The sequence below is a fragment of the Coffea arabica genome, chromosome 6c, assembly GCF_036785885.1.
Source record: "Coffea arabica cultivar ET-39 chromosome 6c, Coffea Arabica ET-39 HiFi, whole genome shotgun sequence".
Lineage (NCBI taxonomy): Eukaryota > Viridiplantae > Streptophyta > Magnoliopsida > Gentianales > Rubiaceae > Coffea > Coffea arabica.
In genome coordinates this window covers 2,352,584-2,380,099 of record NC_092320.1, presented here as the reverse complement: position 1 = coordinate 2,380,099, position 27,516 = coordinate 2,352,584, and the positions used below count along the sequence as shown (strand labels likewise).

The window sequence follows — 27,516 nt, the reverse complement described above, 5'->3', positions numbered from 1 at the left end:
AGGAGCCCGGAAGCAGGAAACCCATTCCGTCCTGGATGGACCTCCAAGAGCATTTTCAACTGGAGCATGGTCACATCCTTACAAAAAGACAGAAAGGGTTTCTGGAGTGGCTACCGCCCTAGGCCACCGGCTCTTTCCCGGCAGGTCTGCCGGGAGACCCGTCCTCCTCCAGGGGAACCTTCTCTAGGTCTGCTCCTACGTCGGTTCGGCGGACCAGGCTCTCCAGGGCATGCCCCTTCCGGTACCCATCAAAGAGCCAGTCCAGCCTATCCTCGGCCGCAGGATCGTAGTCCTTGAAGTCCGCCACGTTGAAGCCAGGTAGGTTGAGGCCCTGCACCTGGGTCAGGGCCCGCGTAGAGCCAACCTGGAGGATGGGCTGGTTGAGGAGGGCGATGTCCACCTCGAACTGATCGGAGGAGATAAACTCCCGAACAGCCTTCTTCCGCTCTCGGCTGACGGTGCCGGAGAGCTTTACGGCATGCTCCTCCTTCAGCCTGGCCACACCAGCCCTCTCCTGGTCGAGCTCCGACCTGGTGGAGGCGAGCTGGACCTGGGCGGCGTCCATCTCCTTCTCGGCCTTGTCTAATTTGGCCTTAAGGGAGCTGGCCTCCTGGAGGGTCTGGGAAAGCTTCCTCTCCACCTCCAGGTTCTTCTTCCGCAACTTCTCCAGGTCGGGAGACAGCTCGGAGAAGCGGGTAGCCAAGGCGGCACCGGCAGCGTTGGACTGGAAAAGTGAGAGAGCAGATCAGCATGCCACATCACTTAACCCAGACACGGGGGTGAAATTAACCCATGGGCGATACTTACTTGGGCCTCGGCGGTGTAGTACGCGTCCAAGAGCTCGGAGGGGCTGGCCAGCTCCATCCACTTCCTGTCCCTGGGAAGGACCGAGCCCACCATCAGCTCGCGAGCCACCTCGGGGAACTGGGATCGGTCGTTGATGGAGAGTTTCCAGGACGGACAGAAGTGGCGGGGGTCATGCATCGTGGGGGCTTGGCCTGGCTTCAGGGGAGCTATGTGGCGGAAGTGCCACAAGCTCGGGGGAGTCGACTCCTGGACCTGCTTCTCGGCAGAGCCCACGCCCAGGTGGACTGGTCCCCCGGAGACCCGCGCAAGAGGAGAAGGCTGTGCGGAGACCAGGGCGAGCCTCTTCTGCCCAGCCTGAGAGGGCTCGTCCCCTCTGCCCCTCTTCTGTCCGGCCGCCTTCTTTTCGCTAGCGGCCTGCTTGGAGGGGGATGGTTGTGATGTCTCCTTCTGGGGGGCTGAGCCGCCCCCCGGGGTGGAAGCCCCACCTGGGGCCCCCCGAGCAGCTCCGGGCTGGGGGTCGGGAGTGACCTCCTCGAGGGGTGCGCCCAGCAGCTGGGAGAGCTTCCTCACTGCAATGAACACCACCAGATCAGCCAAACGCAAGACAGTTAAGGGTAAAAAAGGAAAACTCTATACTACAAATGCGACAGGGGCAAGGCCAGCGTTACAGGTGTCGAGTTTGGGCTGGGGGGTAGCCACCTCCCCAGAGGATCCGGACACCGTCCCCATCAGCCCGGCTGCGGAGATCTGCTCAGTGGAGATCTTGGTGACATCGAGCTTCACCTTGGAACCCAACAGCTGGCCGAGAGTCTCGTAGTCCAGGTCCTCCGGGTAGGGGTCGGCCTTGACTCCCCCAACCTTCCACACATTGGGGGGAAAATGTGTGGACCTGACAAAGAAAAAGTCATCCTTCCAGTTCTTCACGGACGAGGGGAGCCCGTGGAACAACTCCTGGGCCCCTTTTTCCCCCTTGGTCTGGGGGCCACGGCGGGAGAAGTAGTACCACCCCGGGAGGGCGGCCTTAAGAATGAAGGCAGCTCGGAAGAGGGAGAGAGAGTAAGGGATGTCGCAGAGAAGGCAGTAAATCAGGAATCCGGTGTTGATCCTGATAGAGGTAGGATGGAGCTGTGTGATTCTGAGCCCCCAGTGGTTCAGAATCTCGGTTAGAGCTGGATGGATGGGGAGACGGAGCCCTGCGATGAGCTGCTCCCTATAGATGGCTACGAAGCCAGAGGGAGGCCGGCAGGCCCGGTCGTCGGGCCCGGCCAACCTCGGCTCGTAGGCTGGAGGGATGGAGTACGACCTAGCCAGTTCGGCCAAATCCTGGGGAGAGAGGGTGGCCTCCTGCAGGTCGGGATAGCCATAGGAGAATTCAGGATCATTCCCCTGCTCGGGAGCAGGGGACCCACCCGATGAGTCCCTATCCTCCCCGGCACCCTCCTGGGCTCCGCCAGGGGAATCATGGGGGGATCTGGGGGAGGGAGTGGAGGTAGCCTGCCGCGCGATGAGCGCGTCGAGCTCGGCTGCCTCCTCAAGGGCTTGGGCCGAAGGGGAGTGGGCAGACGGAGAACTCATGGTATCGGTAGGCTCAAGTAGGTCTGAGGTGTGGAAGCTGGGACTAGAAACAGAAGAAGGGGAAGGGGGAGGAGGAGAAGATGGTGACGAAGATGAGGGTGAAGGCGAGGAGAGAACGATGATTCGGGGAGCTCGGCGGCGGATTGATACTACAGCAACAGAGGAGAAGGAATGATCCGACATAAAAAGTGGGAGGTAGCAGAGGGCAAAAGAGACACCGCAAAGAGGGAAGATGAGTCGCAAAAAGGACTTACTGATGACGGCAGAAGAAGGACTGAAGGCTCGCCGGAATCTGGGCACAGGACGCCGGAGGTTGCTGGAAAATGGAAATGTGGGTGCACAGGGAGAGTGATAACTTGAAATGCACAAGAAGAAGCGGAAATGGCAAATGGGACAGATGAGTATTTGGCATCCCCTATTTATAGGGGGAAGAGTGGAGGGAAAACGGTTGCGTGAATTTGAACCGACCCCCACGTGAACGCATTTAATGCGGGCACGAAAACCGAAGAGGCGGGACAGCTGAGAGGACGTGGGAGCAGCGTCCCTGTGACAGCGCTGTACCAGAGGTGACCTCGACAGGGTAGTGCGCGGTTCTGGCCTCCCACGTGGCGGAGATAGATTAGGTCTGCCTGACAGTCCTACCTAATCTAGGGGGCTAGTGCAGAGGCCCCGTTCTGGGCCCGGACACGCGGCGGCCCAGGAGGAACCGAGCTGGGCCTTGGCCCCCAGACTCCTGGCAGCAGCCCTGGGCCGCACCGACTAGGGCTCCCAGGGGAGGCGAAGGTCCGTCCCGAGGAGGTCGGGAGTAATTCCCCTGAGTGCGGGATGCTATCTATACTGGGCAAGTCCCGCGTCGTGCGGAGGTCGGACTCCCTTGCAGGTATAAATAATAACACACATCCACTGTACAAGGTACGCTCACTATTGACAATTTACCCGGGACAGTTGCTACTTCCCGTGAACCTTACTCACCGGAAAACTAACTTGACCGTCGGAGCGCCCTCGGGGACAACCCTCGAGCCCCCTTTGTTAGCTTCTCTTCTCTGTTTTGCAGGTCTTGGATCAGCTCTCCCATCGACACCCCGAGCTGATCAGGTCAGCTCTCCTCGGGGAAGCTCAGCGCTTCTTCAATATACAATCAGTTTGCACCAATGGAAACCTTTATACAGGAGTTCTATTTTTTTTTTTATTTTTTTTGCCATATTCCTAAGAGTAGATTGTTTACATCAAATTGAGTGTTTCATTTTGCCTTAGCAATTATGAGCACATGAAGTAAGCATGCATTTTTTTTTTCGGGAAATTGAGTAAAAATTAGCTTTGAGACCAAACGAGCAAAAATTTTATATTTGATGGACTATTTTGGATGATTTTAAATATGAAGATCTAAAAAAAAGTTTCTAAAAATGTAAGGGACTAAACTGGGGCTGAAATACAATTGAACAACTTGACTCCAGCTCGCGAATAATTCAATCACTACTTGACTCGAACTCGATCAAAGTTTGAGTCTATGAATCAAGCTCGAGTAGGTATATTATGTGCTCGAGAGTTCGTCGTGCTCTATTGAGCACTCGCTCTTATATATAATTAACATATTATAAATAAGTAAATTACTCTTTTAGATTGTTTATTTACAATAACTACGACCTCAACTAGCTTTGTTATAAAATTAGTAAAGGGTAGACGTGTCATCTTGCTAAAAAATATAGAATTAGGTTAAAGATTAAAGAAGACAGTGAGAGAAGAAATTTCTTCTTCCTCTTCTTCCCGTTTCGAGCTTCGAACTGAATTGGCTGAATTGTCCCCGAGCAAAATTCATCCAACGATCTTCACTGCTTGAGCTCCGATTGAATCTCGATATCCACAGCCACTAGTGCTTCAGCTTCATTGCAGCGACGATGACTGGCATGAATTGAAGCACCAGATGGCAGAAATTGGAGAGGTGGAGGATTGGAGGGTGCAACTAATAATGTGAAGTTACATCAGTTCCATTGTGGTATCCACGCCCACTAGTTTCTCGCGCTGTATAAGTTGGACTATTGGAGAATACTTCATCCATTTTCCCCACCTGTTGTTAAAGAAATTGATGTTAATTTTCATTTGTGCTTGTTTTTTTGATGAGACCTTTCAAAAGTTGGAACTTTTGCTTTGGATTATGCTTTAGTTTTTTAGCTATGGATGTTTTTTGTGGTTAAATAAACTTCACTAGGATGCAATTCAGATGAAAATGAGCTGTCTGCACAGGAAACCTTTGGTCGAGCTCGATGAAAAGCTCGCCAAATTCCTTGAGCTCCAACAAGCCAAGCTCAAGCCTGGAAAGTATAGTACCTTGAGTTGAGCTCGAACTCTGCTCAAGCAACTCGCTCGAGCAGTACTTCTGGGTATTGAGTTCGAGTTCAAGAATGACAACACTCCGAGACCAAATTGGCGTTTTTCTTAAATAAAAAACCTGCCCTTTTTGGATAAGAGCTAGGGAAGTTTGAGTGCATAAGACGCTGGTTTGTTCCTAACATAAAGAGGACAAAAATGTCGTACATTGCATACCAAAGAAGGTAAACTTACGGGGCATACAAGAAATTGTTTTTAAGTGCAACATCATTTACATTTTTCTATTTCACAGCAGTTCAGTAGAAACCTTTTCAAAATCAGGAGAACTAAGGTAAAAGAAAGCCCATGGGAATAAATAAGAAGGAAAAAAAGGAATCATTAGTACGACTTGCATCTTTTATTTTCTAAAATTTAAGTACGTGTTGTAGATTTAGCCAGCGAAAACCTTCCTGAGATAAATCCGCTCCAGTAGGCTGTGATTAGGGGTGTTCACGAATCGGCTCGCGAGCGGTTCGAATACGAGCTCGACTCGAACTCGATATTGACAAGCTCGAGTCGATCTTGAGCTCAAAAATATTAAACTCGTTGGCTCGCGAGCTCAATTATATATATATTTTTTTATTTTTTATTTTAATAGTAAAATTATATATATGCCGAATATTTTATTATTTATAAAAAATTATTATTTTATTTATTTTTAAAAATAAAATAATTATTTTTTATTTTTTAAAATAAAATAATAATAATTATTTTTTTTATTTTTTAAGCTCGAGCTCGAGCTTGATATTTTGAACTCGTCGAGCTCGAGCTTCACAAAATTAACTGAAATTCGGCTCGATTAGGCCAAAACTTGACTCGACTCGTTTGCACCCCTAATTGTGATTATAGGCGTTTTTCCGTGGAGCTCTGGAGGGGTATTTCTTATTCTAGAACGTACACATTTGGCATGTTACCTTTAAAATTTTCTGTTCGTCTTCCGCGCGTTAGTCGTTCTACATTTTTCCTGCATTAAATGTTATTCTTAACAATACAGCCCCCTGATGCACCAAATCCTTCAAATATTTATTAATGCCAAAAACGAATCCTTTAGTTGAATAGTTATGATGAATTTTCCTTCGTGGTGAAGTAATTTACTATATATTAGCCAAACTGCGACGTTGCTGTTAATATCTGGACGAGGTCGACCTTACATTTGTCACACACGGAATACGGATCCATGTTGGGAAAAGCCTACGGTTCTGTATATTGGTCTGTGAAATTTCCTTTGTGATTCATTACTTATTATTAGCTGTATTACAAGGGGACTGGGTGACATAAAGACGAGGAAATAAAAGGGTTAAAAGGAAGACTTGGGTGACAGAGCCTGAGCCAAATCTTCTTCTTTTATTTTTATTTTTCATTTCAACTAATATGATAGTACTAACGTAGCATATCTTATATGGAGTTGTAGTTATTAGTTTGCGGGAGGGAAGAATGTTCGAGCAAGGGCCGGGCTCATGCGCAGGGAACGAAGCTCTTTAAACTGGGGAGAAGTCAACTTGGAACATTGAGATGGGTGTGGTACAAGTTAAACACATTACTTAATGAACTGAAGTACTAGCAACCTACTCATCAAGCGCATCGACGGAGAAGGTTGAACCGCAACAGCCGTATGAAATTTGGATTTCTAATTGGCTCGTAGGGCCAACAGGTTTGGTCGATTGGGTGGTACATCAAAATTGGTTGGCTTTCTATTGACAATCATGTGGAACTATGTATTGATGACCAAGAAAGAAACAATCCTCCTTTTACATTATTTCACATTTTGGCTTGAAAAAATAACAAAGCTGGCTATTCATATATCAATATGTTTTGGAAAATCTAAATGTATTAAAATGAGGTAGGTTAACAATCTATATTAAATAAAATAGTTTATACTAATAACAATCTATATTAAATAAAATGGTTTATACTAATAACAACCTACATTGAATAAGGATATTTTAGAGAAATTGAAAGATAACTGTATTTTTGCAATTGAAAAGTGAACTACAATTTGGGACAGACGAAAAAGGAAAACATGACTCTCAAAATGGGACGGGGGAGTAGTAACATCCTAGAATAAGACACAGAAACAAGCACTTTTAGTTACTTTTATGCATGATTTTTTTAAAGTCAAGATTAATATGACTAAAAACCTAGTTGTAGCCACTGTACTCTTTCAAATGTAATGGGGATATATATATTAGGTATTTTGTTCTTGCAAGGAAGAGCTCAGAAGGTGGAATGAATCGGTTGATGATAAGGAGGAAGCCGCTCTGTCTGTTAACAGTTTCCCAACCCCACCTTCTATATACATTTTTTTAAAAGTGATTTTGAAGGGACACAACGGGATATGAATTTGGACTGATCATCCATGGAAGCTGCATGCATATCATTGATGTACAGTAGTTGAATATTTTTATCGCGCGATTGAGTGTTGTGTTCCAACGTTCTAGATCCTCCAATAACAAAAGAGAGAGCAGTAGTGCTTCAGCCAGCAAACTTAACGACAGTTGCATTAAAGTATTTAAATCAAACACATTTTATCTCTCTGTTGAAATGGGCAGGATTTCCTTCCTTGGCCACTACTAATATTAAGTTTTAACCTAACCCGCTACGGCGCTACCCACCTACAGACGAGGAGCCAGCCAACTGGTTGTGAATATAGCGCTGCGACGCAGTCAATTTGTTGTTTCAAACACTTTGACAATATAGCAATGGAATTAGTCATTCTCTCTCTATTTTTTCTTTTCTCGGACACAGAAATACTCAATCGTTTAGCACCAAATGTTGAGCAATGGTATCCGTGCTAAATAAATTAAGCACCAGAAAAAGTGGTGCGGTGCTTGGTTAATTTTGTGCATCACAGCTGCAGACTGAAGAGGCCACGATCTGCGCATGCCTCAATAAACTAGGAAAGCCCTTGCAGGATTAAATTTCTCGTTCCCCACGAATTCCCATCTCCCGCGGACGAACATCCAAGTACGCCGCCACTTTCCCTCTGAGCTAGGTAATTTATGCCTGAAAATCATTTTGAATGGGTGAGTTTTACCAATCAAATAGCTAAAATGCAATCCAGTTGAATCCATAATTCTTCACATGGCATAATGTAACACTTGGTCAATTGGGAGTCGGTTTTCATAAGAATGTTTAAATTGTTACTAACAAATCACAGGTAAAAAGAAGAAAAAAAATCCTAATCTACTTTTATGAACTCATTCCAAAAACCGCAAAGTTTGTCGCGATGCAATTAAAGAAATCTAAGGCTGCGCGCGGTTGGAATGCACAAGGCCGTCGTTACCTACCACACGCCTCCAAAGAAGTCGAGACATTCCAATATATACTAGGTAGAGGAAGAAGCTGTGGAATCATTCAGCATTAAAATGCAAAAAACAACACGATGTAGAGATGGATGGGATTTGGTTGAATGAAGAAGTTCCATCGGTTAGTAGGTGGTATGTTAGCAATTCGTCGATGGCCAACTGAAGCTGTTAGATAACGAAACTTCTTCTGACTTTACTGATCGCAGATTTTCAAATCTTTTTGCGATTCTTTAATCTATTTGCCCACGCAATCGTGGGAAAGACTTGGGATGTAAAGCTCTTGCTACTACGCAAGCACTATATATACACCGTACTTTCATGAGCAAAGTCATTCCAAAACTCGGGATTTGATTTGTTTTCTATTTTCTATTCTTTTTGCCGCTTTATTCTCCCATTGAAGCAAAATATCCCCAAAAAAGTGTCTTCTTGTCATTTCTTCGTGTCGCGGGCTATTCAACATGACACCGGCTGTGTTCTTGTTGACATGCGCTTTAGTTCTCATATCGTCCTCCTCATTTGCTTCTGCTGATATTGTAGAGCACTCATTTCATGTAATCTTTCTTAGCCCATCTTTTTTTTTTTTTTTTAATGCCTGAAACAATAATAATCTTTCCCCGTCTTATTCTTTGTTAAAGCAAAAGATTACTAGCATTATGAAGATTCCGAGTACGACCTTTACGTACCACAGCTCTTTCATTCCTGAGGAAGCTTGTAGTAATGCTAAAAGCTGTTCATGCAGCATTTCCTCTTCTTTTTTTTTTTTTTCACTTTTCTTTTTGCGGGACACAAGCACCTGTTTCCTGCTTCATTAGAAGTATTCTGTAGTATGAATTAGTGAAGGCCATCGAGTTCATGTTTGAAAATTCATCCTCCTCTGGGATATATATCTCACAAAAGTTTTGACTTTTCCCCAAGAGAGTTGCTTTTTACAAAACGAGATTTTACCCCCCTATTTGGGTTTGAAAATTCTCTACCTGCCTAAACAGAGATTTTACCCTTGCGTAACAAACAACTTGAAATGTTGCACCAAGCTAAAGCTTCATGGGTCAAACATTTCTAATTGTAAAGCCACAAGATGATTGAGGATAGCAGTTTTACTTCGTGGCATGCATTTGGTATTATTTACCGCCTTCAAAGTTCAGGAATTAGCTAGTGAGGGTCTGAAAGGAAGGGTGATTTTTCTTAAACAAATTAATTAATTAATTGGCATAGAAATTTTATATTCTAGCTAGCACCTAACTCAGGTTTGTACGTGTGGCATATAAATTAAATAGCTAAAGTGATTTATTTAATAACGTCTGCTTCTTACAGGTGCAAAATCTTACCGTGAACCGACTATGCCGGAGACAAGTGATCACAGCAGTGAATGGAGGTCTGCCAGGCCCAACTCTCCGCGTACGAGAGGGGGATACCCTGGTTGTCCACGTCTTTAACAAGTCACCTTATAACCTCACCATTCACTGGTAATTGTACTTCTCCCATCTGTACATATGAAACTAAAAATCCCCCAATAAAAAATAACGCCATGTATGTAGCTTTTAATTAAAGAAACAAACTCGCAAGTAATCTTTGATTGTACAAACTCGCAAGTATTCCTGTTTAATTACTGTCACATATCATGGACAGTGTCAAATTTACGGTCACGACAAAGAGCTACATATTTTATGCTTACATGTTTGTCAATCTCAATAATAATAATAATAATAAAAGAAATTATTTTTCTAAGTCAAAAGTTTGTTGGGAGCCAGGCGAGCTAAAGTTGATTACAAAACTTGAGATAGAACAGTAGTAGTGCATATGATTGTGATATTATAGAGAACTACGCATATGATTGATTGAAATAATAATAATAATGACTTTTATGTCTAACAAGGACCAGCAAACATTATTATTATTATTATTTTGTTTAATTTGTAAACGTGAACACGCAGGCATGGAATATTTCAGACACTGAGCGGTTGGGCGGATGGACCTGGTTATGTAACACAGTGCCCGATTGTCCCCGGAAATAGCTACACTTACAGGTTCAGCGTCGCCGGCCAGGAAGGCACTCTTTGGTGGCACGCCCATGTCTCTACGCTTCGGGCTACTGTTTATGGTGCTCTTATCATTCGACCCAGGGCTGGTCGTACTTACCCTTTTCCCAAGCCCTACCGGGAATATCCAATCATCTTAGGTGCCCACTTAATTATTACCGGCCACATCCCCGCCTCTTTTTTTCTTTCTTGTTTCTTCAACATTTTGCCATATTATCTATCTATCATCCTGTAAATATATATATATGATTTGTAAGAACAAAAATTTGATACCAATACAGGTCAAAAAAAAAAAAAAAAAAAAACACACATCCAACCAATTAAAGATGTGTGTGTTGTTCACTTGTTCTTGCAGGGGAGTATTGGAATGCAAATGTTGTAGACGTAGAGAGACAGGGCTTAGCCTCCGGAGCTGCACCAAACAACTCCGACGCATACACCATTAATGGCTTCCCTGGCGATCTCTACCCCTGCTCTTCTAATTGTAAGTACTCATGCATGAGAGAGGAGTTCTATTACTTATCCTTAAATTTCGGTCACAAATAATATTTAGTACGTAGTATAGTGGCATTAATTAATACTAAGCTTGGAGTTCACATTTAATATTTCACTCTAGATACCCACAAGATAAAGGTGATAAAGGGCAAAACGTATCTCCTGCGCATCATCAATGCTGCACTCAATAACCAACTCTTCTTCAAGATCGCCGATCACAACTTCACGATTGTCGCCGTCGATGCTTCCTACACCAATCCTTACGTCACCGACGTCGTCCTGGTCGCCCCCGGTCAAACCACCGATGTCCTGTTGACCGCCGACCAGCCGCCGGCACTGTATTACATGGCCGCGCGACCATATGCCAGTGCCGCCGGTGTATCCTTCGACAACACCACTACATCCGGAATCGTGGCCTATGAAGGCGCCACGCCATCGACCCCTAGAATGCCTGTCCTCCCGCCCTTCAACGACACCCCCACGGCCCACAGGTTCTATTCCAATTTAACTGGACTGATCACTGGCCCATTTTGGAGGCCCGTCCCTCGTGAGGTGGACGTGCACTTGTTCGTGACGGGTGGGTTGGGCCTGACTGCTTGCGGAAAGAATGCAAAGTGCGGAGGCCCGTTGGGGCAGAGATTAGCTGCGAGCATGAACAACGCGTCCTTCCAATTGCCCACCAAGATGTCATTGCTCCAGGCGCATTACGAAAACGTGGGTGGAATCTACACCACGGATTTCCCCAGTCAACCCCCACTCAAGTTTGACTACACAAACGCCAGCAACAGCCTCAATCGGGCCATCATAATGACAACAAAGTCAACCAAAGTGACGAAGCTGAAGTTCAACGCCACGGTTCAAGCGGTGCTGCAGAACACGGCTTTCATCGGAGTGGAAAACCACCCCGTCCACCTACACGGATTCAACTTCTACGTTTTGGCCCAAGGATTCGGCAACTTCGATCACGCCAGGGACAGTAAAAACTTCAATTTTGACAATCCACAAGAGCGCAACACCATTGGGGTGCCGGCGGGTGGATGGGCTGTTATCAGATTCCGGGCTAACAATCCAGGTTCGGACGAACATAACATAACCAAGCCATTCCCTTATTTATTTATCAAATAATACTTGTACTTGACTAATTAGATCGATTTTTTGGATTAATTAATAACAAAAAAAAATGTGGTGGTATTTGAATTGACCGTGCAGGTGTATGGTTTATGCACTGTCACTTGGATGTGCACTTGCCATGGGGTCTAGCCACGGCTTTCGTGGTAGAGAACGGGCCGACGCCATCAACAACGCTGCCTCCGCCTCCCGCTGATTTCCCCAAGTGCTGATCACAGCCCCCAAAGTCCATCCGCTCACACCTCTTTGCTTTTTACGTAATACATTTGTTTGATGACTTCTCTCAAGCATATTCTTTCTTGTGATTCTTTGTTTGCTGGAAAAACATAATGCAGAAAAGGTTTGTTCAATCAATGCTGCTGCTGCTGCTGCTTAGTGATTACCATAATTCCTTATTATGTAAAGTTCTCTTTCTTTTTAAATTGTTCATTATATTTTCCTGAGTGTAATAATAAAATATATTCCAGAATTTAAATTGTTGTTGGCCGAATTTGTTTTAGCAGTGTAGTTGGTAGGGATGTCACAAAAAAAAATCTCAGCCAAGCTAAGCACAAAATCAATTAGTAATTAACAAAGAGTTGCATTTGTTGCATGCACTCTTGGACTCAGTCTCGTCTTGGAGGCCAATTCAATACGCTGTCCGCCCAGCCTACTCCGAGTGATGCAGCCTCGACTCTGGACCTATTCAACTGCTCCAATTTATGTAGAGGATCGCTTCTTAATTTGAAAATCTTTCCTTTGATTAATTTTTTATACATGGGTAATCATCTATGCATAAAAGAATCTGAAGAAAAAATATTTTCATTAAATATACAGCCATGAGAAAATTTAGAACGAATGGGTCCTTCCATATTAGTTAGCAGTACACTGAGATTTTTAAGTGTATGCCGGATAGTTCTGTAGAGATGGCGATGGCTACAGTTGTAGAGAACCAAAGGGTCATGACAAGCCATTTGTACAGCAGCCTTATCGGACTTGTTCATAAACGATTCCTGGGTCCTGTCCCAATGGAGGGGGGACGAGAACTGCATATATTAATTACAGTTGGGTGTGTCGTGGACCTGGGAGTTAAGGTCCAAATGGATTACGACTCGGAGGAAACACGAATAAATGCGCGGTTTCCAGTTTGTCCAAGCTGCAAGCCCTTTACAATTACAAAAGTAAGGTGGTATAACTACCAAAACATTGTGCACGAATTTAATTAAGTTCCAGTTTGGGAGTGTGGTGTTTTTGTTAGAAGAGAACTTTTGACTGATGAAAATACTTTTGAAGTGTTTGGCAAACATCATCTAGGAGTAGAGCTTTTATGTTAAGCTAATTGATCTGTGTTGACCGTTGGGGATAAGAAAATTACAATTCTGTAACTAATGAAGTCAGATTCAACATCATCAATCCTCAAACATCACCCTACAAATTTAGGAGCAGAGTTTTTATGTTCGGCTAACTATTCTATGTGTTGGCCGTTGGGGTTAGGAAATCACAATTCTGTAACTGATGAAGATAGATTCAACGTCTATATATATATATACAGAGAGAGAGAGAGAGAGAGAGAGAGAGAATCGTCTGTAACTAACTGATGAAGTTAGATTGAGAATCGTCTGCTCTTGTGAATCAGGGTGCCTCCTCCAGTAAGTCAACTTTGTAGTGCCTCAAATTCATGGGTCTTGATAGACTTTACATTCGGCGCTCTGGAGACTCTACGTTTTATATTGATTATGTGACTATTCGCGTATTAAACTCTTTTTTATTTGTTTTTTCGTGCAGCTGGATGCACCTAAAATCCCAGGTTTACACATGAAACTAGCCTAACCTGGATGAAATGCCGTCCTTAAGCTTTGACCGAGCTCTAATTAATTAGTTCACCAAAAGGAGGCATTACATCACGTAATTATTAGGTTCTGAAAATAGGCAAGCATTAACGTTGCACCACTCCTTCACACCGTAAAAATCCATCTACGGTCTGTCTGCAGGGTGGAAACGATGTCTCTGCGTGTTGTGTGTGAGAGAGAAGTTAATTAGTAGTATTTTGCTCATATTGCTCTGAGAATCTGCACACTGTGCCTTGTGTTAAATTAAATGCCTTTTTGTTCGCATTGCTTTTGGGAGAATAATTTGCGCTTTGAAGGCAATCTATTATGCTTTCGACAAATTAATTGTACATCTCTTTAGAGAAAAGGAAACAAAAGATGAAGGAAGGAATAACTCCACCTATTTTTGTGCCTTTACCTAATGAAATGGACCAAATTGTTTGGCTGCCAAACCCCTCTGGTGAGTTTACAGTAAAGTCAGCTTCTAAAGTTTTATAGACAATACTTCCTGTAGTATTAGTATTTTGAAATTTGTACAGTATAGGCTTTATGATAAATAGGCAGCATCTGCTGCAGCGTGTAAAATTTCTTGCTCTATCAATGAAAATCTACGAAAGAAGATAAAGAAAGGAAATGTGCCGACTCCCTGAGGTACTAAATGCCTCGAGGTAGTTAGGGGGACAGGCAATTGCAATTCAATAGGCATTGCTCAAAGAGAAATATTGTCCAAAACTGAGTCATGAACGACCGGACCATATATTTTCAAAGTCATGATGTGTGACAAGACTGAGTATATCTAAGTACAAATATTCGTATATGCAAACAAACTCCACAAGTACGCGAAGTTATTTATTGAACTTACAATCGTGAATATGTAGATTGCTAAATAGAATTGAAAAAGAATGTTTCCAAATAAAAAACTTCGGCCAACAAACCCTAAAGAAGCCTAAAGTCTCTTCTTCTTCCTCTCTGGAAAACATGCCAATCATCCTCGCGCATGTGGCATCCATTGTGTGCATATGCACCAATACATCCCGAAGAAATCAATACGGAATCCATAACGCTAATCAATACTAGTAAGGGACTTTTAGAAAGATGAAGGGGCAGAGGCAGGGGCAGAAGCCACCAAATTCTCCGATTGAGGGGCAGCTGGACCGGGCGCGGCGCCATTGCTCAAGAGCTCGATCATGGCACGGTGAGGGCGGCTTCTTTGCTTCTCACACAGCGCAGGCAAGTAAACTCCTGCGGGTTTCGTGTTTCAAAAGGGATCATTAATTTAGTGCTACTATTTCATTGATTAATTAATGATGCGTCGTAATCAGTAATGAAATGCAAGAATATACTAGAAAAGATCAATGGGGAGACAATTAAAGTGAACTGCCACATATTCCATTTGTTGACAATACAAATGATACTTGGATTTTTTTTCAAGAAAACTAGAGTTGCAAGAAAGGCATAGTGGTTCTCTTTTAACAAAGTTACAAGGGCTAGAGGAAAATTAAAAAGATCCCAGCGGGTGTCAATTCATATGCATGTATCATATTCTTTGTTCTCACCATATTATTAGTTCACAGTTAGGTTTTACTTGTGGGATGAATTGACGATCTCCCCGTTACTGTTATATGATGAAAAGAAAATATTTTCCATGTTTCCCTCCTGATACAGACGGCCGTTCATACCACGGCTAATGGAATGTGACATGGCACGACTTTGAACGGAATTAGAAGGAACAGACGGGCGTTCATACATACTACGGCTAATGGTATGTGACATGCCACGACTTTGAACGGAATTAGAAAGAACTGGTCAAAATTGGAAAATCGGTTCTTATTCTAATAATACCTAATCACGCGTTTTAAAGTCCAAATGACCAATCTAACGCTAGCTACGCTTATGAAATTCTAGGAGAATGAGTAGAAATTTTGAATATTCATTTTGCAGTATCATTAATTAATTATTTTTTCTTGTTCAAAATAATTTTTTTGGAAAAAAATATTTTGATGATGATCTCATTTACATGGGATGATGAAATTACCTTCTCCGGCAGCCAAGTTGAAGTAAAGGTCAATGATGTTAGGGCAGTTCTGGTAACAAGCCGGAGAACAAAGCTTGGCAGTGAAAAGTGGCTCGAAGAAAGCATCGGATGAGATGCCAACGGCGTTCCTATCAACCCCGCAAGCGCTCACGCATTCATCGGTCTCAATGTGTTCGGCCATTCTCTCCACCACCACCTCCGATGTCCTGCACTGGTACTCGACCTTGCCATCTTTCCCCTTGAGATTCTCCAACAAACACCTCTTCCCGGAGGATGCTATCGAAAAAGAACAAACGTTGGTGGGCAGTTCCTCGCATACGATCTCACCTGATCCACGTACGAAAGCATTAGTTTCAAACGTAACGCAAGCAACGTCGACGCGCGCATGGAATGGATCTTGATAACTTGTAATAGAATAAATAAATTAACAGAAGAAAAGGATATAAATGTACGAGGGCATTTCATGCCTGCATGCATACCTTGAGCTCCGCGGAGGAAGAGAGAGCAAGCAAAGAAGAGGACGAACGAAAATGTGAGGGAAGAAGAACTAGCCATGGTTTGGTTTGGCGTTTGAGGAGTGTTTTGCTCTCTGTTTCTTGGCTGTGATGCGGGCGTTGGTTTTAAAAAAATTTAATTAGATGGGAGATTTCTTTCTTGAGGAGAAGGGCAGAAGTAGGATGAAAGAATGGGTTTGTGGGATGGAGCCAATGGAAGGGTTCTCTATTTATAGTAGTAGGGTGTGAATCGTGAAAGGACCCTGAAATAGATATTTTGCGTACGTCAATTGTATACGAGCGCTGACTCGAATAGAAACTACAGTAGGGCCGTATTAAACCTTTTGTTTAAGCTGGTGGACCGCGTCCACACCCCCCCAAATTAAAAGAAAGAAGAAAAAGAATCACTGATCAAAGACTTGAATTGATACGAGGGGGCAGAGAGGCAACGAGCTTCGGAGAAAATATGCGTAGAAAAGGAGGAGACTGGGGGGTTCGACCTCCACCGCCATTGCTTATGCATGCCATGATATGCGTATCTCCGCTAAATTTGACGCATTCTCTCAAAATTTAGGAGCCACCAACGCCAACTGTATGATTTTGGTAGCATAATTGAATTCAGAGTCATTGAATAGTAATCCATGTAGTATTTGGTGGACCGAGCGAATTACTACTATTATTCAAATTGGGTGAGTAGCTTAGCACAAGTTTTCGTGTTTGAATAGTAGTATCATTTTCCCGCTCCATTAATTAATTTTTTTTTTTTTTTGACAGGAGGAGGGAGGGAGGTGGGTGTTAATTTTTTGGTAGTTAAATGTGTTGTGTTGAGTTTTTTGCGCGTTGACGCACAGCAAAGACGTGTAAGGATGTCTGGCGGTTGAAGTTTCTTGTAGTTGTTGTACCTCGTAAATTGACACCTGGCTGCTAAGAAACTACTTATATATCACATGGCAAATAATTCTCGATTCTTCTTTTTCACATGCAAAACCTTAGCTCCCAAGTCTTCAAGAAAATTACTCTGGAAACTTCCTCGATCGAAATTTCTGTACATAACTGACTTTGCTTCAAATTCCAGCCAAACCCCCCCTACGTGCTTTTCAATCGGTTTGCACGATTAATCCACAAGAAACGCCAACGTCTGGCCTAGTATTGATTAAGTATGACTTTTTCTTTTTCTTTTTTTTTTTATCTTTTTGGTGGTCAGGATTCGACAGGGATCCTAATTTAGTATGACTTGACAATGTCAAAGGTTTCCTAAGGGCAATGTGCCGTAATAATAATAATATTTAAGAATTTCTAGTGCTAGCGATTTGCTTCCCTGAGAATTTCTATTCCAGCTTATTGGCCTGTTTGGAACCTTGGTTTTTTGTCAAGTTTGTATTTTATTAGTTTTTTAACAATTTTTGCTATAAGAATCCAAAAAATTTATCAAAATTTTTAACCTACACACTTTAAAATATCCAAAACACAAAAAATCCAAAATTCCCTTCTCCTTTTCTTCTTCTTCCTCCCCCACCCCAACCCGTCACCACCTCCGTCGATGGCCACCACCTCCGCCGCCGGTTCCGGCACCGATCACCTCTTCCGGTGCCGATCTTTTTTTTCCCCTTTCTTCCTCTCCCCCTCTTCCTCCCCTGCCATCCTCCCCCTTTGCCCGATTTTGATCCTCTTTTTTTTTTCTCCCTCTCCCTCTCCCCCACTCCTCCCCCACCACCCTTCCTCTTCCCCTCTGGCCGGTCACCAGACCAGATCACACCGAGGGAAGGTGAGGGTGGCGGGGAAAGGGGAGTAGAGGGGGAGAAGGAAAATTGCAAAAAAAAAAAAAAAAAAAAATTTCCGTGGCCGGCAGATTGAGCAAAGGCGGGCGAGGGAAAAGGGATGGGGAGAGAGGAGGAGAGGGGTGGCGGGGGAAGGAAGGGGAAAGGGAGAGGGAGGTGTCGGGGGAGAGGGGAGGAAATGGGTGGCGGGGGAAGGGAAGAGGGAGAAAAGGGGTGACGGGGGAGGGAGAGGGAGGAGTGGCCGGCAAGAGAGGGGAAAAAAAAGCAAAAAAAAAAAAAAGGTGCAGAAAAACCCAAAGCTGCATTGGCAGTGATTTGAAGAGGGAACCGGGGAGGGGGAAGGGGAAGGGAGATGAAGCGGGAAGGAAGGAAGGAAAAGAAAAAAGAAATAAGAAAAAAAGAAAGAAAGAAAAGGAAAAGGGAAAAAAGTTTTTCATCACGCAAAAAGTTTTTCTCCAACTTCTAAAAAAAGTTTTTTCATCTTATAAAATTTTTCTACAACTTCTACAGTAATCTACAATAAAGTTTTATACAAACACCCAAAAAACTCACCTTCCAAATAGGCTCATTATTCTGTAATAAACCTATAATTTTTCATTGACGAAGATATAATATTAAACAAAGTCTTCACATACTAATTACATGGCCATAGTAGTCTTTCCCGTTAGAAGGAAAATGAGAACTTAATAACGTACCTAAATTGTACGTTTTAGACTTGACTACGCAAGTTATACTTTTTCTTTTCATTTCTTTTCATATATAAAATCACAATTTAGAATGCCATTGATTTCAAGAGTCGTGTCTACATGTGGCGATATCCATACTAAATATATATATATATATATATATATATATATATATAGGAGAAGAAAATGAGACCTTATTAACGTATCTAATTTGTAATCTGATGATATAGGAAATTGCCGATTTTGATAGAACTAACTTCATTGATGTCGTCGAAATATTTTGTCAAAAAAATTAAATAAATAAAACAATGCCCGGATTCATCGATCTTTCGCTACATTACAGATGTTGCGCTGCACACTCGGTACTGCCCGCCAAGACGAGGACATCACTCATGTACAAACTAGACTTGATGGATTTGGTCATCATAAACATCCATAATGTATACACCAAGTTTATTGTCTGGCAGGGGCTTCACCAAAATTTGTCACTTTTGTTTGTGGCTTAAAATATTTAAACTCAACTTATTTGTAACTTGTCATACAAGAATTTTTTTAAAAATTTTGTTCATTTTTTGTGGGTTCATCACAATTAATCCCCTTTAGGTACACCCCATTTTTCACTTTACCCCCTAACCTTTAATTTTGCTCACTTAACCCCTTCTATATAGGACAAATTACCCTTCCATTATTTTGACTTTTCATTTATCTTTTTTTCCTCTCATTTATTTCTTTTTCTCTTTCTTCTTTCTTCTCTCTTTCATCCTTCCCAATAGAAAACTCTATCTCAAAGAAAATTTTTATCTTGAATTTCTAATTGCATTTTTGGATAAAGGTTTAAAAGGCATCAAAAACTAATTTTGATTTTTTGTATGATGCCACGTGTCACAATTTTCAATTAATGATTATTAATCAAGTCACAATTTCATCTTATGATATTTTCTTGAAAATAAAATGAGAAACTAGAAAGAAAAGAGGAAAAACCAAAATTAAAAGAATTGAAAGACTAAAAAAATTGTATTTTAGGAAGTGATTTGAATATTTTGTAATCATTTAAGGAGAAAATAGATTTCTACAATTCCTATTTTTTAATTTCAATCATTAAAATGAAGATTTTTTGTGGGAAAAAAGAAGAATTAAAGAAAAAAAAAGAGGCAAAGAAAATAAAGGAGCACAAAAGGGGGAAGGAAAAAAAATAAAAGAGAAAAATAAGAGTTTAAAATAATAGAGGGATAATTTTGTCCAATGGAGAATAAAGTGAGACAAAAAAATGATTAGGGGATAAAGTGAAAAAATGAGATATACTTTAAAGGGATTAATTGTGATTAAACCCTTTTTTTTTTTTTTTTTTTTTGCAGTGAGGGATGGGATTCAAGGAAAATCACGCTGATTAATGAGCTTTTAACAGGATGTGCGGAAGTAGGACGTTGATTTGGTCAAATTAAGTGCACTGTAGGATAAAAAAATCATCGGGTTTCCAGAAGCTATTTATTAGCCGACGCCAGTCAAGTCTCCGGTCCTGGCATTTTGGTTTAGGGGGGAAAGGCTTAACGAATTTAATTTACCGGGCATTTCTATTTTCTAGTTGAGAAACGCCGCCGTCAAAGTCTAGTATATTTCCAACAGGATACATACGCCAATGACTTCAACAGCATGGCCGTTAGTGTGTAGACTTGGAGGGTCTTTGATGCGGAAATACTCAGTAAACTTCACTGGTATTTCTATGAAAATGAAAAGAGATTTGGCAGATGCATTAATATTTTTTAGTGTCTCGTTTCCTGCTTTATTTATAGTCCTTTTGGCATATCTTGTTGGTTCTTCTTAGAGGTGGTAATTTGTTCCAAGTCCGAATGGACTATCCATGCCTAAAAGAACTTTGGACGGGATGGGTATTGTAATTTGATATTAGGTTTAAAATGGAATATATCCCAATTGTACCCATTATTTGATGGAAAATATTAGGAAATACTTGGGTACCCATTGAGCCCAAATATCTTTCCAAAAAATTTCATTTATCAAAAAATTTGTCTTTAATTTTTTTTTTTTTGCAAAAATCTGATTTTTTTTTCACTTCCATTTTCTTTCTTTTCCTTTCCTCACTTTCCTACAAAAGAAAACCAGCTAAGTAAAAAATGATTTCATTTAAACAACTTTAAAAAAAAGATAACAATAAAAATAAAATGAATTAATAAAATTTTGGTGTCTACAAGAATCAATGCTTTATTAACAACTATTGGTACCCTTTATTTTGATTTTATGCTAATTATTGAACTATCTACATAGATTTCTATATGCAATCCTGATATCAATTTTTAATCAGTTTCTTCGTTTTTGTGCTAGCTTTATTCAGCATTTTATGTGAATTTCTGTTGTATCAGATTTTGGAAATTTAAGAATGTCAGTAAGAATGAATTTGGTGTTAAAAAATCTTGTTTCTCGTCCTTGTGTCAGACAACGTTATGGATAAAGTTGGAATATGGCTGTATATTTATATTTTCATTTATTTGTTAATTTAGGGAGAAGATATGTTCATTCTTACCAAAATGTTATGTCTTTTAAAAGTAACTGTTAATCGTTCTAGAGTGTAAATGAATTCAAGAAAATATAATTTCACAATAAGATTAAAAGAAATTTAATAAATAAAAATATTAAAGTTATATAAAAAAATAAAAAAGAATTAAAGAAAAAAATATAGAAAATAGATTTGGGTATTGGGCGAGATCAATCTAAACCCATCCCAAAGTGATCCCGCCCAAGTTAGTCCCAAAACACATATGGGTAAGGTTAGATCCAAACTCATATGACTCGGTTCCTTTTCAAACCCAAGCAAATCTCGCCCATTTTGCCACCTCTAGTTTTTCTATCAAGGTTGAAAGTAAATTAAATGTAAAAATTAATTACTGTAGTATTTTTTGTTATATAATATATATGAGATAAAAAAGTGATTGAAAATTGTAATTTGATTTTTTTTTTTTGCAAATCTTGATAACCAAAGGCACCCATTATTTGTTGCAGAAACGTGACTACAACTACCTACACCAAGCATTACTTTTTGAAATACGTAGTCCAAAGCCTACTCCTATTACCTTGCTATATAATATATATAGCTTATTTACTAACACATTTGGTGTGTTTGGATTAAGAAGATTTGAAGTAAAATAATTTATTTTACAAATTTTAATCACTTTTTTATTTTCTCAATCACCTTTTTACTTTTTTTTAATTATCTTTTTATTTCACATATATCATATCACAAAAAATACTACAGTAATTATCTCAAATAAATCATCCAAATAAACTCTTATCCAAACAAACTCAATTTGTTGCAAAAGAAATGAAAATTTGATGAGTACGAGAATGCATAAACTGGCATTCACCAATCACCATTGCCTTTACTGTTTTGTAGGATATATCTATCACCGTTGAATCATAATTCATAAGCATAACTTATGATTTTCTACATCTCATGGAGATGAACTTCGTCGTGAGAGTTTGCTACATTATCAAATTAACGCAATCTCCATCATAGCTCCACCGATGTTCAGACGCGGGAGTTTGAAATGGCAGAAAACAATAAACACATCGTTTTGTTGAATGAGCTGCGATGGCTCGAAAGTAACGTCCCATACTCCAAAAATCAACTAGAAAGTCATCATAACCCAAAACCATTTTGAGGCCCACTTTAGGAGTATTACAAGTACTAGCAAAAAGCCCATGAATTGTGGACGTTAGCCTACTATGCAGACCCATGTTGCTAACCCATGACTAAACATGCAATAGCGCAACAGCTTAGCAGCAGTCGCCATCTCCCTGATGGTCATCCAAGTACTAGTATACCATAAGCCACGAATCTCCCAGATTAGACCCTTTAATCCAGTGGTGTCAAGTAGGACTGCGGAAGAACCAACTTGTCCACCACGAATCTCTTTTGGACCGTATTCAAGGCCCACGTCCTGCAGTTTAAAATATTCAAAATTTGTGCCGTAGCACCCATTGGATCAAGCCTATCCTTCCTCTACGCTCTAGTCCCTTGTACAAATCATTCTTACCTTCAACCCTTTATACAATCCAATCAAAGCTTCTCCTTCCTCCAACCATGATAAGGATAATATTAGAAGAGATTAGTGATTATTTTTATGGACACGATAAACACTTACTCTAACTCTTCGCTAAGGGAAAATGATGGAGTCCTAAGGGGTACTGAATTGCATGAAATTTTTTATAATTTGATCTCTCGATTTATACTCAATCAATCTTTTGAAAATTGAATTGGATCGATCGATTTGACCGGTTGAACTGCTAATCGATCATGCCCTTGGTTTGATTCAATTGAAAAATCAAAGATTTAATTGAACTGATCAAGAGACGGTAAAAATCGAAAGGTTTAACTAGTTTTTATTATGTACTTATTTTCTAAAATAAATATTTTAATTTTATTCAAAATTTTTAATATTAAACTAAATAAAAAAATTATTAAATCTTTGAAGTGGGATCGAACCGGTTGAATCGATCGAACTATGAATCGGAAGGTTTTTAATGAATTTAAAAACATTGTACTCAATGAGTGTTTTCAATCTCTCCGGCTGATCAACTCAATATACTGAGTTGGTTATACAGAAGAGGAAGCTGAGTCGGTATATACAGTAGATTAATGGATTACACCAAAAATGGTAGGATAAGTGGGACCCCTGCTACAGAGACCATTACCAGCCTTACATTCTTTAGAGCACCCACTTCCACTCAACGTAATCTAATCTGAGGCCAGCGGCCCAGCGCCAGAATCCCTATTCCGGAAAAAAAAAAAAAGTTTTCTGCAAATACGGAGACAGAAACACTTTTGTGTCACAAAAAAGAAAAGAAAAGGAAAAAGAATTATCTACTAACCAAGGCAAAAACAAAACAAAAAAAAAAATCAAATTCGTCGGAACAGAGCGAGCGAGTGAAGTTTAGAAGTTAGTGACTTGGTGGCAGTCTGGAAAACTGAAACGCCACCATGGCCACAGCAGCATCCCACGTCGTCATCTCCAGCTCTCATTCCATCTCTCGTCTATCTCCCTTTCAATTATGCATTTTAGATCCCAAGTCGTCGTTCCTCTCCTGCTCCAGCACCAGGAGGAGCCAAGCCCTGGTCAACGGAGGCCGAGGAGGAGTGCGGTGCATGGCTGTGGAGACTGCTTCTGAAGCTGCCAAGACAAAGAAGGCCGGGTATGAGATTCAGACCTTAACCGGCTGGCTCTTGAAGCAAGAGCAAGCTGGAGTCATAGACGCTGAACTTACCATTGTCATTTCCAGCATTTCTATGGCATGCAAGCAGATTGCCGCCCTCGTTCAGAGGGCTGGCATTTCTAACCTCACTGGGGTCCAGGGTGCTGTTAACGTTCAAGGAGAAGATCAGAAGAAACTTGATGTTGTCTCCAATGAGGTCTTTAATTTTCACTCACACCACTCAAAATTTAATTGATGTTATACACCACCTAGTGCACAATACCACTAGTCTGCAGTAGCGGAGTAGCTCTTCTTAGTCAAACGACCAATTTATGAAATTCCCAATAGTATTCACAAGGTTGTCCAAATAGATCATAGTCGGAAAACAAAAATTAAATCAGATCACAGCTTATTACCGCTTACTAGCTAGCATTAGTTTCTTTTCGGCATATCAACTGATTGCATCCCTTCTTTCTTGTGCTGCAATGGAGATGTTATCCACGGACTATCAATTTGTGTTATCTTAGAACAGATCAGCATTAAATTCTTAGCTGAGAGAATGCTCTGATTATGGAGCTTTTATATTCGTGAAACAGGTGTTCTCTAATTGCTTGAAATCGAGTGGACGGACAGGGATCATTGCATCGGAGGAGGAGGATGTGCCGGTGGCAGTGGAAGAGAGTTACTCTGGCAACTACATTGTGGTATTTGATCCTCTGGATGGATCATCTAACATTGATGCTGCTGTCTCCACTGGCTCTATCTTTGGGATATACAGCCCCAATGATGAGTGCCTCGCAGATATTGGTGATGATGCCACGGTACTTCTAATGCCACTCATCCTTTATATTGTATGCTAATACTACCAGCTGTGATCCCAACCACTCCAATTGTACCGAATTCAATCAAACTTGACCGAATTCTATCAAACTTGACTCGTTGAAGATGACGATAGTCTTTCTATTATAGCAGATGAAATTTTGGTTGTTTTCCATTGTCAGATTATAGAATGCAACTGAAATTGACCCCCCTCAACAAAGAATAACGAAAAAATTTCTTTTGCGTGACACGTTACGCATTGCAGCTAGACCAAGTGAAACAGAGGTGTGTTGTGAACGTATGCCAGCCGGGAGACAACCTTCTTGCTGCAGGCTATTGCATGTACTCGAGCTCAGTGATATTTGTGCTCACTCTAGGAAAGGGTGCCTTTGCCTTCACCTTAGATCCCATGTACGGAGAATTCTTACTTACTCAAGAAAACATTCAGATCCCAAAGGCGGGGAAGATTTATGCATTTAATGAAGGGAACTACCAGTTGTGGGATGGTAAGTTGAAAAAGTACATTGATGATCTCAAGGACCCTGGTCCGAGTGGCAAGCCCTATTCAGCTCGCTATATTGGTAGTTTGGTCGGTGATTTCCATAGGACCCTCTTGTATGGCGGCATTTATGGGTACCCTCCAGACAAGAAGAGCAAGAATGGGAAGTTGAGGCTGCTGTATGAATGTGCCCCAATGAGCTTTATTGTGGAACAGGCAGGAGGTAAAGGATCAGATGGATCTCGGAGGATCCTGGATATTGAACCAACTGAGGTAATGACTTCAGAGACAGGAAATTGAGTTGGGTTTTTTCTTTTTTGTTGTCTATTCTCTCTCTTATTTGGTTTTCCATAGGATATATGTTGGGTTCTGCCTGCGTTATGATATTCTGCTTATCACTGTCTGCAGATACACCAGCGAGTTCCGCTGTACATTGGAAGTGTGGAGGAAGTAGAGAAACTAGAAAAGTATTTGTCTTAACGACAATGTAATCGAGATGCTCTCTGAAAATGTAAATGCTCCTGTCCAGTCTCTCAAGGATTACAATTTCCTGCAAATCCAAGAGATCCATGAAAGGGCCCAGGAAATTTTCTTGTGTTCTTATACTTGGACGAAGCTTTTTTTTTTTTTTCCCTGTCTATTAGTACTTGATTTAGTTAGGCCTAGTAACGTTTATTAAATCAAGCAGCTCCTAAGTTTTTTTTTTTAACGCTTTATTTCTAAAGCAAGCTTGAGTTTATTGAATGGCTGAATGTGGTGGCATTCTCAGTTTGTGACGGACTGCTGCTACTTGTGGTTACAGGAACGCCCTTGGAAATTTAAGATGGATAGATTTAAAACGTTAAAACACCAGCCAAACCAAGCAACTAAAATGGAGCCTAGGAAATGGTCAGCAATCAGCTTGTTGATTTTGACATAGCTATTCTAACCAAAAATCCCTCCGCACATGAAAACTTGCTCAAAATAGGAAAGTAAATACAGGAAAAATCAGAGATTTGTAGGACTGGAAACTCTAAAAATGAATGGATTTCACGGTGATGAGACCTACATACAGAGATTTATAGCTTGTTCGCCGCAAAGATTCTGACAAAAAATGACCTTAAAATTCTCTGCTCGCACCCCACCTGGGGAGTAAAACGATTCTACCCTCGTGGGTCTTTTATTGACATACAGAAAAACACTTGTGCAGTCATCTGATACCACGTGTTGTTGTTATCATTTTATTCTACATGAAGTTATTCTGCAATTGCCTAAGATCGAGTGGGCGCACAGGTATTATTGCATCAGAGGAAGAGAATACGCCTATAGCAGTAGAAGAAACAAATTCCGGAAACTGCATTGTTGTGTTTGACCCCATTGACGGATCTGCCAACATTGATACCTCTTTAACCACAGGATCCATCTTCGGAATTTATGGGCTTGACCAACAATGCCTCGTAGACTTGGATGATGATTCAACGGTAACTTCTGCAGGATTTAAGTTCAATCATGCATCTTCTTCATATAGTACAATTGCCGCCTTCTTTCTAAGTTAAGATTTTGACAATGGCCAGCTAGATGAGGCAAAGCAGAAGTGCATCGTTAGCGTCTGCCAGCCAGGGAGCAATTTGCTTGCAGCAGGATACTGCCTGTGTTCAAGTTCAGTGGTCTTCACACTATCAGTTGGAAAGGGGGTTTTTGCATTCACACTGGACCCAGCATAAGGAGAATTTGTTTTGACGCATGCGGATATCAAGATACCAAATTCCGGCAAGATCTATTCTTTCAACGAAGGAAACTATTATGATCTATGGGATGACAACCTAAAGAAATACCTTGGCCACCTCAGGAAGCCTGGTCCTAACGGCAAACCATATTCTGGCCGTTACATAGGCTGTCTTGTCAGCGAAGTACATCGAATGCTGTTATATGGTGGGATTTACGGTAACCCTAAGAATAAGAACAGCAAGAATGGCTTTTGTATGAATGTGCACCAATGAGCTATTTAGTTGAACAAGCTGGAGGGAAAGCAATAGACGGTTCCCAGAGAACACTTGATATCATGCCCGAGCAGGTAAGTCCCTTTTCAAATTCAAGAAAAATTAACGACCAATGGCTTCCTAAAATTCCTGAAACAATGCCATTTGTCAAATCTGATTAGGGATTGTCAGGTTTGACATGCTAGAAATGAAGGAACAAATGAATAATTTCTTCAAGACCATTATTGAACTACCAGACAAGAACAAAGTAGAAGGGGATGATTATATTTTGACGTAAACAGTAGGAAAAAACTAGCAGTTGCCCTATTCTTCCCCTTTTTTTTCTGGTGTTTTTGGCAGATTCATCAGCGAACTCCAATTTTTATTGGAAGCCCAGATGAAAATGATAAACTGCAGAAACACTTGTTTTCAGAGCTGGAAGCCTAGAAACCCAAAAATTCCTTGTGTTCTACCACACATAACGTTCAACTTGAGGCTTTGGCAAGTTATGACATTCAAAATGGAGG

General features: G+C 41.3%; 3 protein-coding genes and 1 pseudogene across 3 annotated transcripts; 3 read left to right on the top strand and 1 right to left on the bottom strand.

Moving 5' to 3' along the window:
• The first annotated feature begins 8,398 nt into the window (after positions 1-8,398).
• LOC113692401 (laccase-7-like) lies at positions 8,399-12,200 on the top strand. The gene is made up of 6 exons (XM_027210812.2): positions 8,399-8,602; positions 9,363-9,514; positions 9,983-10,227; positions 10,443-10,571; positions 10,704-11,654; positions 11,792-12,200. Exons 1-6 carry the CDS (start codon positions 8,510-8,512, stop codon positions 11,920-11,922), a joined length of 1,701 nt encoding a protein of 566 aa, XP_027066613.1. The 5' UTR covers positions 8,399-8,509; the 3' UTR covers positions 11,923-12,200.
• Positions 12,201-14,240: 2,040 nt separating this feature from the next.
• Positions 14,241-16,246, bottom strand: LOC113691777 (uncharacterized). The gene is made up of 3 exons (XM_027210073.2): positions 16,033-16,246; positions 15,554-15,880; positions 14,241-14,760 (listed from the first exon to the last, which is right to left on the bottom strand). The coding sequence occupies exons 1-3, from the start codon at positions 16,106-16,108 to the stop codon at positions 14,606-14,608; spliced, it is 558 nt and encodes a 185-aa protein (XP_027065874.1). The 5' UTR covers positions 16,109-16,246; the 3' UTR covers positions 14,241-14,605.
• Positions 16,247-23,299: 7,053 nt separating this feature from the next.
• Positions 23,300-25,740, top strand: LOC113693755 (fructose-1,6-bisphosphatase, chloroplastic). The gene is made up of 4 exons (XM_027212420.2): positions 23,300-23,930; positions 24,310-24,534; positions 24,798-25,304; positions 25,440-25,740. Exons 1-4 carry the CDS (start codon positions 23,502-23,504, stop codon positions 25,509-25,511), a joined length of 1,233 nt encoding a protein of 410 aa, XP_027068221.1. The 5' UTR covers positions 23,300-23,501; the 3' UTR covers positions 25,512-25,740.
• Positions 25,741-26,070: 330 nt separating this feature from the next.
• LOC113693941 (fructose-1,6-bisphosphatase, chloroplastic-like) lies at positions 26,071-27,341 on the top strand (annotated as a pseudogene).
• The last annotated feature ends 175 nt before the right edge of the window (positions 27,342-27,516 follow it).

What these genes read in the sequence shown, in the direction of transcription:
- LOC113692401 (XM_027210812.2), top strand. Translation starts at nt 8,510, where the DNA reads ATGACACCGGCTGTGTTCTTGTTGACATGCGCTTTAGTTCTCATATCG. An exon ending in TATAACCTCACCATTCACTG is followed by an intron (nt 9,515 to 9,982) that starts GTAATTGTACTT and finishes GTGAACACGCAG; the next exon opens with GCATGGAATATTTCAGACAC. An exon ending in GGAATATCCAATCATCTTAG is followed by an intron (nt 10,228 to 10,442) that starts GTGCCCACTTAA and finishes TTGTTCTTGCAG; the next exon opens with GGGAGTATTGGAATGCAAAT.
- LOC113691777 (XM_027210073.2), bottom strand. Translation starts at nt 16,108, where the DNA reads ATGGCTAGTTCTTCTTCCCTCACATTTTCGTTCGTCCTCTTCTTTGCT. An exon ending in CTTCCTCCGCGGAGCTCAAG is followed by an intron (nt 15,881 to 16,032) that starts GTATGCATGCAG and finishes TACGTGGATCAG; the next exon opens with GTGAGATCGTATGCGAGGAA. An exon ending in CAACTTGGCTGCCGGAGAAG is followed by an intron (nt 14,761 to 15,553) that starts GTAATTTCATCA and finishes CGAAACCCGCAG; the next exon opens with GAGTTTACTTGCCTGCGCTG.
- LOC113693755 (XM_027212420.2), top strand. Translation starts at nt 23,502, where the DNA reads ATGGCCACAGCAGCATCCCACGTCGTCATCTCCAGCTCTCATTCCATC. An exon ending in TTGATGTTGTCTCCAATGAG is followed by an intron (nt 23,931 to 24,309) that starts GTCTTTAATTTT and finishes TTCGTGAAACAG; the next exon opens with GTGTTCTCTAATTGCTTGAA. An exon ending in ATATTGGTGATGATGCCACG is followed by an intron (nt 24,535 to 24,797) that starts GTACTTCTAATG and finishes TACGCATTGCAG; the next exon opens with CTAGACCAAGTGAAACAGAG.